This window comes from Apaloderma vittatum, unplaced genomic scaffold (assembly GCF_000703405.1).
Source record: "Apaloderma vittatum isolate BGI_N311 unplaced genomic scaffold, ASM70340v1 scaffold1692, whole genome shotgun sequence".
In the NCBI taxonomy this organism is placed as follows: Eukaryota; Metazoa; Chordata; class Aves; order Trogoniformes; family Trogonidae; genus Apaloderma; species Apaloderma vittatum.
The window spans coordinates 3082-15559 of NW_009705043.1; the positions used below are offsets into that span (position 1 = coordinate 3082).

Sequence of the window (12478 nt, forward strand, 5' to 3'; positions counted from 1 at the left end):
TAATTCTGTAGTGCTTAGCTCATTGATGGATATCCTAACAATCTTTTTAAAAATAGGATGAAGTTGCTTGTGTTGCAGGTTTGCAGAAGGAGCTGACTGCATTGATCTTTGTGGGAGTATTAAAAAACTGCACTGAAAGTGTGGGGGATTGGATCATCTCTGCCAAGTCTCTAGGTTGATTGTAGGTTGGATTGAAGGGGTAGACCTCTTCTAAGGTCGACCTTCAGAAAAGAGTATGAAGAACAAAGTAGGACAACACATGAATTATTACATATTGACTTAAAGTTGGCATGGCTGGTAGATAGAGAAGGCGATGTAACATTAGAACAAGTGTGAAACAGGGCCTCTGGGTTTTATTCCAGATTCTTACTAACTGGCTGGGTAATTACTCATCTCTCTGGGTCTCCTTCTGCCCATCTGGTAACTTTACCTAGCTGCCAGAACTGTTGCAAGGCTTTAACTAAAGGTGAACTGCAAAGCAGAGCAGTTGGCGTGTGCCCTTTGGTGTTCTTCTGCCGTGTGTAGCCATGGCTGTGAATCTTCTTCCCCCAGCTCTACAGGCTCTTTACATCAAGCACGCCAGCTATTAGGAAAGAAGGTTAGAAATATTTCACCAGTTGTATGTATGAACTGGCTGGTAGCGACTGAGGGAGCAACAGCTGCCAAGGTTAAAATTTGGTAAAGCTGCCAAATGTTAGATTACTCAAGAGTGAGTAAAAGTTGGGGAAGGTTTTGTCGATGTAGACTGCGCTGGAACAAGAGGACTTGGATGTGCAAGGTGAGAGAAAGAACTTGTGAAGGAAAATGTTCTAGGTCTTTTGGGAAATTGCTAGAGAAGGTAACGCTTTTCTGTTCTATCTTCTCTCCTCCAGAATACGTGAAAGATTTGCAGTAGCTGGGTTGTGTTGTAAACTGATGTTTACGGAATCTACGAGGCTTTGGGAAGGATTCCTGAGAAATGAAAGGGAGGAAGAGACCTACTTTGTGGGGAGCATGAGGGGCATGTTATTGTCACTTAGCAAGAGGAAAAGCGTAGATTCAGTGACTTCCATCCCAGAGCCACAGCTGCGTGGTGCTTTGGGTACAGCGGGACGCTGCCTTAGTCTCTGGGGTGCAGGCAGCGCAGTGTGTTTGTGCTTCCTTACGTGCATCACCTATTCACGGCGTTAATTATTCCAGGGTGTGTCACCCTGTGGATAGTCTTGGTTTGGATTGAGAATGCCTCAAGTTTGCTTTAGCTAACAGTGCGCTAATTGTTTTTGTTAAACAGCTTTGGCTGAGTTAGAATGAAGGATATACTGACTTGCACAAGATGATTGCAGTTATGGATTAAAGATGCCTTTACTTGATTTGTTTGTTTGTGTGGATATGCTCTTACTGCTGTTTGTAAGACCAATACAGAACTTGGATTACAAAGGCTTTTACAATCAATATTTATTTAAAGAAAAATACCCTGACAAAATACAGGCGGCTTTATGGTGTGTAGCCAAGCCTTGTTTTCACTGCAGTTTTCCTCTGGACAAAGTAATTTATAATTTATTAGGCAAAGAGTGTTTAAGGAGAAACAGATACAGAAGGATAGAGTCAGACGTGTGCGCGCATTGGTGGTTGTGAGTAAAGGAGAAACCCTGTTTTAGTAGATGCAAAGCCTCATGTTCCCAGTGAGGTTGTGTGCAGCTTCTATTAAGCCAAGTAGCTTTAATTAGCTCCGCTTATTGCGAGTTATGTGGTCCTAATATGAATTAATAGGAAGAGACTGGAAAGGTGATGGGGGATGGGCTCCCCTTAGCTTTGTTTTGCGAGATGCGTTCTGTGCCATTTTGCCTAGGATGTACGCCTGTATTTCTAATGACAGTGAGTGACTTGGCTGCTGAAATAACTCCCTGTGTGGTATTTGGATATTAGACTTCTCTAAACCTGAATTAAAACATTTCTGAGTGTGAGGAATGTGCAGCTGTTTGCCTTTTCTGGGTTCTTCTCTTCAGCAACAAATCATTGTATGTTACTCTTAAACTTCCAAACTGAAAATCCAAGAACTTACAGGGTTTTTTTTGTTGTTCTGCTTTTCAGATCGTTTCAAGAAAAAATCCAGAGGATGTCCAGGAGGTAACAGTTTAAACTTGTGCAAATGTCTTTGTGTATCACGCTATGCCTTTTGAAGCATCTTTGATGTAATTTAGCAATTTCTGAGTGTTTTATCATTGTAGTTAAGCAAAGAGCTTTTTGTATGTTTCTGTTTGTCTTTAACTTTAGCTGTCATGGTTGAAAACAGTAGTTAGTGTAATGTTGCAATTCTGCCTTCAGTGATGAGTGCTGGCTCGAAACAAAGTCTTAGGGAGCAAAGTGTCTTTTGATGACAAATCTGCTTTGATAACTTTGCAGGCTCTTTTCTCAGGGCTGGAATTGGCAAATTGATGGTTACTTAACTCCTACTGGTAAAATTAGAGATCAGTCCACAATCCAAGTCTTAGGTCTCAGCTGTAGGTACTCTTTACTTCTTTAACTAATACTTCACTGAAAAGCCTACATCATTACTGTCTATTAGTGAAGAGAGAAAACGAAGGAGGATAAGAGTAGTTAAGAGAGATTGGACTGCAAGTTATATATTATGACTCTTGCTCTGAGGCTTCTCAAGTATTTTCCTGTGATATGCTTCAATAAAACTTTAAAATTGCTTACGTCTTGCCTTTTCCAAAAAGATTCTGAGTAAGGGTCTACTGTGTTCTTGGGCCTCTTGAGTGCCTCAAAAGACTGGCAGGAACTGTTGTGTTGAGACAAAAAAAAGACATCACGTGTGTGGTGGTTTTCCTTTTTTTTTTTTTTTAAATATTAAAAACCTTTTTTTCCCCCCTTGGTTTCTTCTGTACTAATGACTTGACATTGATAGTATTATACAATGTACTTGCAAAATCTTCCTTCAAAACCACAATGTTGTGGCTTTTCAGACATTGTGTAACGTATGCATGTCTTCAATTTCTGGTACAGTCTCTTACTACAGTTAAGGAGAACCTGGATAGTTGATGAAAGAAGAGCCCATAAATGAATTCATTGCATCTCTGTGTGGTCAAACATGAGTTACTGATTAGTGGCTTGTCAGAGGTGAGAATTAGCTAATACACTTAACATCCCTTTGTTGCATCCTTCTTTGAAATCTTGAGAATCAGACAAAAATAAGCATACATGCTTTTTACATTGTTTTTTTTGATCTCTATGAAATTAAAATAGCCTACTAGAATCAACAGTGATCAAGGATCTAGTTTTAGAATTGAATTACTGTAGTGTGTGGCTTGATGTTCACCTTTTCCAGGGAGACTCCTGATTTGAACCTATTCATGAGCACATTCTACCATTACTTTAATCTTCATTTGTGGGGAAAAACACTTTATAGCAGCTGTTGATGATCCATTCATCAGAAAAATATGTTGTAAGTGTCTTCCAGCTAGAGAATTGCATGAATATATGTTAAATAGTTTTGAAACAATAGCAAAGCTGTTTTTTTTTTTTAAGTCATTGCTTTGGTTGTTGCTTTGATCTGTGGCTGTAGGTTAGCCATGCAGGATTCCATAAACTCTAGTCCACAGGAAGACATAAATATGCTATGAACTTGTTGATGATTGCCCTTTTCCACTCTTCATTGTACAAATTTAATTATTGTGCATGTGACAGCATGTTAGGTGTGGTGTGATTCTGTTACAAGCAAGCATCTGAAAGTACTTAGTTAAAGAATTCTATGATTAAAATGAGTATCTTAGATAGTAGTTGCCAAGAGGGTGGATTGTGGTCAGAAAACCATACACATTGGGAGCTTTTCTGGTATACTGGCTTCTTATGATAGAAAAAGAATTGTGGGCAGCCTTTGAAAGAAAAATATGCTCCTAACCTGTTCCCACTGGAAATAAATTTACCTCAGTTTTCCAGAATGCTCAACTAGAAATTCAGCACACAACATTTTGTGCGCACAACCACCCTGCTGCTCCACGACCTGTCTTATGCAACCCCCTCCCCACACCGATGTAGGACCACTTTGATAGGTGCCTGCCGACTCGTTCAGAAGTCTCTTTTAACGTCACTGCTGTGATGTACAGATGTATATTACGTATGTACAGCTGTACGTAGGGCTGTGCGCTGTGACCTCAAGTCTACTTTGCAGTTTCTGTTACCTCTTTTAACTGCCCTGTTGTTGCCGAGGCAGGAAGAAGGATAGTTTTGTAAGGGTTTCCTCAAAAGAGCGCAAGAAGTTAACGTTAAGCTGTGTGTGGAGGAGTGAGGATGCAGAAAGGCTACGGGACTTCTGTTTCCTCGCTTCTGGGGATTGATAGTGATTGATAGCATGGCATGTGAGGCAGTTGTAGCTAGGCTAGGCTTGCTTTTTTTTCTCTTATTCATTCGTGGAGAAGAAAGGGTTGTTCTTTGTGGAACAGATGAGTTGCATGAGTTAACAGAGATCCACTGGCTCTAGCTGTGACAGGCACCTTATTGCATTACAAGTCTAACATATGTTTTACAATATCCTTGCTGTGCTTCGTTGGGCCTCAAAGTACAATGTGTCCTTCCTCCAAGTCTGATTTGTAGTGAGTGTGTTAGAGTGGGAACTTTACTATCTCTGCTGAGCCATGTGCATGCAAGGGCATGATTTCTATGAACTTGTGAAAGGTTTTAGGATGATCTTGACTGCTTTTGCTTTGCAAGCTACTTTCAGGTATTTATTTTTTTTACTCTTGGCTACTAGGAGATCAGCAGTAAAAAAATCATACCTTTTTAGTGGAACAGAGTGTCATCCTTTTATTTTCTATCAGCTTTTCGCATTTTCTCCGAGTGCTGACAATACAGTAACTTACTGTTTCAAGACCTCACTAACTTAAGCAATTCTAAATTATATATGCACACTGTTCCAGAAGTGCTATTCATCCACTTTCTGAGTATTGGATTAGAGATGGAAGCACAACATTGAAAAATTATTGTTTCTCTGATAGCAAAATGACTAGTTGGCCTCCTTGAAATATTCTGATTTTTCTTCCCTTGTTGGCTGAATTCCACCAAATATCAGTTGCAATTGAGTCCTGGGCAAGTGCGCACAGTAGGTGGGACTGAATCAGGGCTGCCAGTGTCAGTGTAGCTAGGTTTATATGGTAGATAAAACGTTGCTATATTAAGGCTTTGTGTACCTACTGTTACCTTATATCTGCATTGTTCTGTAGGTGGGATTTGCATCTGCTGAAATGTAGAAGGCCTCTGACATTAGTGTTTAAAAAAAAATAAAGAGAAGACCTCTAACACCCCAACAAAACAACAGGAACAACAACAAGGCCCTGTAAAATGAAACCTTTTACCTAGCTCTAAATCTGGTTTGCTTCAAAAGTCTTTTTTTGATTATGGTTGCTCCTGAGAAGGAAGCCTCTTAAATTAGTCAGAAGTATTTGGATTTTTTTAAAGTTGTGATTAGTTGTATTAAGCTAATTGAGACGTTTGACTGATCGAACAGTAGTGTCATCTGCTGAATGCATTGCAGTTTTCCTCTTTTTCCTCTGTTCTACTTTAATCACTTTATATTAGTGTTGAAGTTTATTGTGGTGGCTTAGTGAGTCTGACCAAAAATGAGGCCAAGATATAAAATGACTATGTTTGTTCTTTTTTTTGTTCATGCTGATAGCAAACCTATTAGCAATTAAGTGTAAATTTTGTTGCTCAGTTCCACCCCTGGCCTGATTTTCCTACTGAGTTCTCCTCCTTCCTAGAATGGAAAGAATAAAAAGAAGGGAATGGGAGAAGGGTGAGGCAGATAGCTGACGGGGAGATGACTACTACTTTCCAGAAAGGATGGATCAGGAAAAGCTGGTGCAATGAACCAGTGTTCTCTTTGCATTCGTGAAGCTGGAGACTTTGTCTAGGCTACAGAGGGAACATTCTCAGTTTTTGACCAGGATTATTAGTAATAAACCATTTAAAATATGGGCTTGCATTTACACCCGATCAGCATTTTACACAGACAAATTACGAGCTCGTTTGTAGCCCTAAGTGCTTAACGTGCTGTCCTTAAGAATCCCTTACTCATGTGGATTCCTCTTCCCTCATTTTCCCTTTTGTGGTTGTGGCTCTTCCCCGTACCTGCAGCTGTGCCAGGTGCAGCACGCTGCTGAGCGCTGGATAGCGTGACGCTACTATTCAGCAGTTTTTGCTCTCTTGCTGGTTCCCTGTGTACCTCTGGATTTCAGTGTGACTGAAACAGTTCTGCCTTTGCTCTTTCTGTTTCCTTCTTTCAGCTTTTACTTAATGTTTTTTTTAATGCACGGTATTCTTTTTAGCCAAAAATGGGGGTTGGGATTGGATAAAGACCATTTTTTCATGGTTGTTACAGTCAGCAGTTCAGATTTTATGTTTTTGTTAAATGTATTTGCTGAAAGTAGTGGTGTGATTTGCTTGAAAAAGTGTGTTTGTGATTTGATGTAATGCAAAGAGTGAACCTCACTAATATTTCTCTCCTCTACGGTTTCTTTGCTTCAGATAGTCGTTTGGAAGAGATACAGTGACTTTAAGAAACTGCACAAAGATCTCTGGCAAATTCATAAAAACCTATGCAGGCATACAGAGCTTTTCCCACCATTTGCCAAAGCGATAGTATTTGGTAAGCATTATTTGTTCCTGACTTGCAGAAATTTGTTGACAACTCAATATCTATAAATACATCTTGTTTTGCAGCTGTATGGAATTCTTCTTTTGCGTGCCTTTGCTACTCAACTTTTTGGTTTCTTATGTCTTACATGGAAGTGTGCTGGTATCATAACTCGATGCTTTTATTTTTAAGAGGGGTGGTTATGTCCTTGCTTCCATGTTGGAGATTCGCTGAAGTATCGGTGCCTAGGTTCTGTATCTTTACAACGTACACGCCCACTTTTCTGGAGCATTAAGCTATATAGTAAAGTATCAAGGTGGTTGTTGCAGTGAAGAATTTTTTATTTTAGGAATTTGATTGTAGTTATCAATTTTTATGTAGCTAGGCTTTGGAGATCAGTTTTATTTCACTGAAAAAAACCTGTAAGAATATTGTGACTCTCTGTGAAAAATCCATGGCAAAAAGTAACTAGGTCTTAGAGACTGAAGCTCTTAACTTAGTCCTGATGGATATATCATTACGGTGGCAGGGAGGCTGGATTAAAATGATCTCTAAGGTCCCTTCCAGCCTAGGCCTTTCTGTGAGTCTATGATTATAAATGAGCTATAGGTGGACTTGGAGTGGTGTGACCCCACAGAGAGCTCCAACTACCACAGCATGGGTTTGGTGCTTTTCAGTGTGCCTTTACCACATGCTTTTGAGCTTCTTTGGCAAGCATTTGATCGTTTTTTCTTTTAGGTGTCCCAACAGATATTTGTTATTTGTTTGCGTGCATCTACCACGTGCTCTTTTTTTGGGTTTGCTTTTGACTTTCTAAAGCAGTTTTTGGGTTACTAAGGCATTTCATGTGTTTTCATGTGGGTTTTTTTTTTTTTAAATTTACTTTTTTTTCTTTTTAGCACCCATCCTATGTTCATGTTTCTTTCTATGGACCGTGTGTGGTGTTTAGTGTCCAGCATTTTGGGCGTTTTTTGGCATGCATCTGCCATGTGCTCTTTTTTTGATGAGGTTTCTGGTGTGTTTTGGGGGCATTTTTAGGTGTGGTTTTGGTTAAGTTCTGAGGATTGTTGCCACAGCATTTTTTCTGGCCAGGATTGATTTGTTTGTTTGTTTATTTTTCTTTTTTTTGTGTGCATATGCTGCCTGAGTTTCTACAGGCTTTTAAGTTACTTAGCATTTTTTGTGCATCTAGTATATTTGTTTTTGTTTTTTTTTTTTTGGCTTACATCTACCATGTGCAATTATTGGACATTTTAATGTGTTTTTAAGATTCCAACATGTGTTTGGCACTTTTTTTCTGGCATGAGTCTACCATGTGCTCTTTTTTGATGTAGGTTTTGGCAAAATTTTCAGTTTCTAAGGTGTTTTGGGGCTTTTCAGTGTCTAAGGTGTTCTAGGGTTATTAAGGCTTTTGCATGGTCTTTACAAGTTGTTTTAGTGTGGTGGTGGGTTGTTTTGTGCGTGGGTGTAGTTTTTTTTAATTATTATTTTATTTTTTTAGCATCCAGCCTGTATTTATAGTTTTTGTATGCCCCTTGAATGGTGTTTAGTGTCTAGCCTGTTTGTAGTTTTTTTTGAATGCATCTACCACGTGCTCTCTTTTTTGGCAAGGTTTCTGATGTGGATTTTGGACATGGTTTTGGTGTAGGTTTTTCTTCCTAAAGCATTGCTGCAGCAGTGTTTTAAGCATCCAGCACATTTGGCGTTTTTTAGCATCCATCTCCCATGCACTTTATTTTTTTTATTTCCCTCCCCATGGATTTTGGCATGGAGTTTGGCCCTTCTTTTTCGATGTTTTTTGCTTGTTTCTGAGGCACTGCTGTGGTGGTGTTTTCCATTGCCATAGCGTCTCTAAGATGTTTTAGTGGGATTTTAAATGGGCAGCACACTTACAGCATTTTTCTGGTGTGCATCTGTAACATGCTTTTAAGTGTTTTTAGCATCTATCATAGGGTGGGGTTGGTTGGGTTTTTTTTTTTGGTGTATTTTTTTTTCCCCATCCTGTTGCCATGTGGTTTTTTGTGGGTTTTTCCATACTGTTTCAACATTTTCAGTGTTCAGCATGTCTGGCTTTCTTGGCATGCATGCAGTACGCGCTTTTGTGTTTTCGATGCATTGTGCTTATTTTCTATGCTTATTGTGATACATTACTTTGCACGTTTTTTACCGTGTGTTGTGCACATTTTATCATCCAGACAGCGTTTGATCTGTTTTGGCATGTACCTAGTGCTGTTTTTTGCAGGTTTTTTGCGTGTAGCATTTTTAGCAATTTTAGCAGCATTGGACATGTGGCTATTACGTATTTTCCTACATTTTTCCTGGGTTGCACAGTAGCCTGTTTTAGCATCCAGTGTTTGTTTTCCATTTTTTGGCAGATACCTCTTGCATGCTTTTACATTTTTTTATCCCCGTATCACGATTTTAGCATCCAGTATGCTTTTGATGGTTTTGGCATGTGTTGACTACATGCCATACATGTGCAAAAGCATTTTTAGCATTTTACATGTGTTTAGCATAAGCTTTTTTTTTTTTTTTGCATTTTTTTCACTTTAGCATTTTTTGGTGCCTTTTTTTCCTCTGCATTGTTAGGATTTGTTGTTGTTTTGTGGCGTTTTTTTCCTTGTATTGTGACTTTTTGGTGTGCTATGCTTTTTGGCGTGGGTTTTTGAGTGTTTACTATGACTTTGGGATAGTCAAGCCTATCAGTCTGAAAAGTGCCAAACCTGAGGTTGCTGAGTCAGTCAGCCTTTTTCCCCCCACTTCGTGTGGCAGCGCTGCCCCCGAGTTAAGGTTCTGTAGCGGTATTTGCTGGCCTGTTTTTGCCCTGAGTGCCAGGGGAAAGGGATGAAACTCCCCTGGAGGCAAAACCTCAGCCTGGAAAGCACAAATTGTTTCCTTTTGATGTTTGAGGACCAAATACTGTCACAGACTTTTGATTTTTTTTTTTTGCTGCTTCTCGTTCGTTTTCAATGGCACTGAGGTGCTTTAAAGACTATATACCTGGAGCAAGTTGAAGTTATAACCCGAGTCCAGTCTGCCCCTACAGCTTTGGGGGAACTGCTGGCTTACCCCCTGTTGTGGGGACCAGCTACGTGAGAGGCAAGGAAGTTGAACTTTGATGCAGATTTCTTACTTTTCTGCTCGGAGCTGTGTAAAACTCCCAGTATAAATGTCTTTCACCTCAGTTACATTGTATCCAACTTTCATGCAATTTTATTTTTTTGTTTATTTATGAGGTTGAGTAAGTTTCAGTGCTATGCCAGAACGTGTGCTGTAGTGGTTAAATAGAAAATGTAGTATTACTTTCATCCTGAGATGATTTTATATCTGATTTACAGAGTAGAGTGCTCACTGGACAAATTATTTGCAAAGCCAGTATTTGCAAACCATAATTTAATTTCTGGTAGAAGATACGGTAGCTATTCATAAGGGAAAAAAGAGAGGGGTAAAAAAGAAAAGAAAATCAGTGTGAAAGAGAGTATGGCCTTGTAATATCTTAAATAATTTTAAATTGCCAGAAATGCAAATTAGCTGGTTTTACTCTAGTCCTCTAATCAAGGGAAGAATTGAGTGACATCCCTTCTGAAAGGCATCCTTCTTCTGTTGTATTCGGTGAACAAAAGTGACTGCAATGTACATTGTAAGAAAAGGAAATCTACAGAAATAATCACTGTCATTATTTACAAAAAAGCTTTCTGAAATTAAAACTAAACTAAACCCCACTATGTTTGAATGAAACTGAGCCACAGAACAATACAAGAAAGAGGAGGTAATGTAAAAATAAATTTTACATGATTGGTAGATAGCAGAAAGGAACAGAGATGTCTGACTTTCTCTTAAATTTAAGAAATACTTTTCTGCTTAAAGCACAAAATTTTACTGTGTATCCTTCCATCTCACCTCTGTATGTAATAACTGCTGTGTGTTTTATTTTAATTAAAAGCATTTGTCTTCAGATCAGTCCTAGTATTTTTTTGTACTAGAGGAAAACTGTAATCTTAGTAGATTTTGAGTTTTTGACAAATTTATTTTCAGACTCGTTCAGTTAGTCATGAGCAGCAAGGTCCATCTGTATTAAGATCTGTTTTTTTCCAAGCTGCTTTAAGGGACTGTTTCTGGGGTTTTTCTTCCCTGTGGTGATGTCCCACTTGTTGCAACTTTTAAACTAGGTACTAATTAGCATTGCCAGCTGTTGCTAGCAAGTTGCCGATTAGTTTTTTTTAATATGTGTACTCTGAATAATGTATATGTATTGTCTTGCTCAGATTACACTTTACAAAGTGAGCCTTTGTTATTCTGACAATCGAACTTACTTGTAGTAGGAGAATGAAACCTGAGCAGAATCTCAAGTTCAGCATTTGGAGCTTTCAGGAAATGGTGTGGAGAACTGAGATGTATTTAGAAACGAGTGGGTCGTGGTGTGCCTCATGTTTCATGCAGCCACAGGCTTGCCACATCTGCAGAACTCAACTGTGTTGTGTGTTTCCCACCATGACTTTTGATAACTGTAGGGTGCCAGTGGATGCATTTTTATGCCACTACAATAGAGCTGCTTACATCAAGGCATGAAACTTGTTTTGTGTGGGGAAAAAGAAATCATTTCACTTTTTCTCTGCTTGCACACTTGGGCCTTTTCCACCTGTCTTATGGAGAAAACGTAATGAACTCGAGCATGGGAATCTAAAATATCCTAACAGATCCAGCTGTTAAAAATTCTGTGAATAACTATGCAGCAGCTATGATACCTATATCTGGGAAGTGATTACTCTCCTACCCTAATATGCATCAACATAATTTAATCAATATTTTCATTCTACTTTTTTTGTTTGGACACTTTAAGTATTTGCATATGTTGGCTATATGTGACGTTTTAACCAAAATCTGTACTCAGCATGTCTTTTATCTAACAGCAGCAGAAATGTACTCTAGTATACAGGACTGCTATTCTCCCTCAACAAAAAGAAACAGAAAACCCTCCAGTTATTGATAACTTGCTAGCAGTGAGCCAGAAAGGTGTGTCTTCTGAGGGATGTAAAGAATAGTGGAAGAAATGACGATTTAATTGTAAGAAGCCTTCCTGATAGAAATATTTGCTGAGTCAGCTGGCTATCTGTGCACCTTTGAACATCTGCTTGAGAAGACTGATAATGAAAGTGTTGAGCAATACAAGATTGCTGGGACGTATGAAAAAAGGGAGAGGGGGATGGAGTTAAGGCAGGGTTGGCTGCAGATGAAACTGCCAGCAAAATGCCAGGGAGTCTGAACAAACCAGTGCTGAATTGATGTTCTTCCTTCCTCCAATGTCCTATTCTAGTTCTGTAAGTAGTTGTCCTGAGAGTGTATTATGATGCTGTTGAGCTGGGAAATGTGACTGTGACTAATGTTTCAGCAGCCCTGTTCAAACACATATTTTATTTTTTTTAGCTCAACATCTTAAGAAAACAAGGCTTAATGTAATTGTGCTGTTAGAAAGCTCTAACTCCCGTGGCTAATATCAGCTAAATTTTAGAGGGAAGGGGATTGCAAATGTAATTATATTTCTGCAAAGTCCCTGAGATGATGATTAAGAAGAGAGCACGTCCTGTGGTGCTGCCAAGGGCCGGGCAGGCTCAGCTCGCACCCATGAGGGTTGCGGCTGCCTGGACAAGCAGTTCACGTGTGCTGGTCAGCCTGGCAGTGCTGGTTCTGGCTTGTCCTGCCTGGTGCCCGGTGGGTCTCGAGAATCATAGAATATTTTTGCTTGGAAGAGACCTTCAAGATCAAGTCCAACCTTTTCCTAGCCCTATCAACACCACTAAACCATGTCCCTCAGCACAACATCTACCCTTCTCTTAAAGACCTCCAGGGATGGTGACTCAATCACCTCCC

General features: G+C 39.4%; 1 protein-coding gene across 1 annotated transcript in view; it reads left to right on the plus strand.

Moving 5' to 3' along the window:
- Positions 1-2070: 2070 nt before the first annotated feature.
- Positions 2071-12478, plus strand: part of LOC104270775 (ribosomal protein S6 kinase delta-1-like) — a gene marked incomplete at its 5' end in the record, with an annotated part of 43911 nt that continues 33503 nt past the window's right edge. Inside the window, 2 exon segments of the mRNA XM_009865236.1 lie at positions 2071-2106; positions 6502-6622. Of these exon segments, the coding sequence (XP_009863538.1) occupies positions 2071-2106; positions 6502-6622 (157 nt within the window).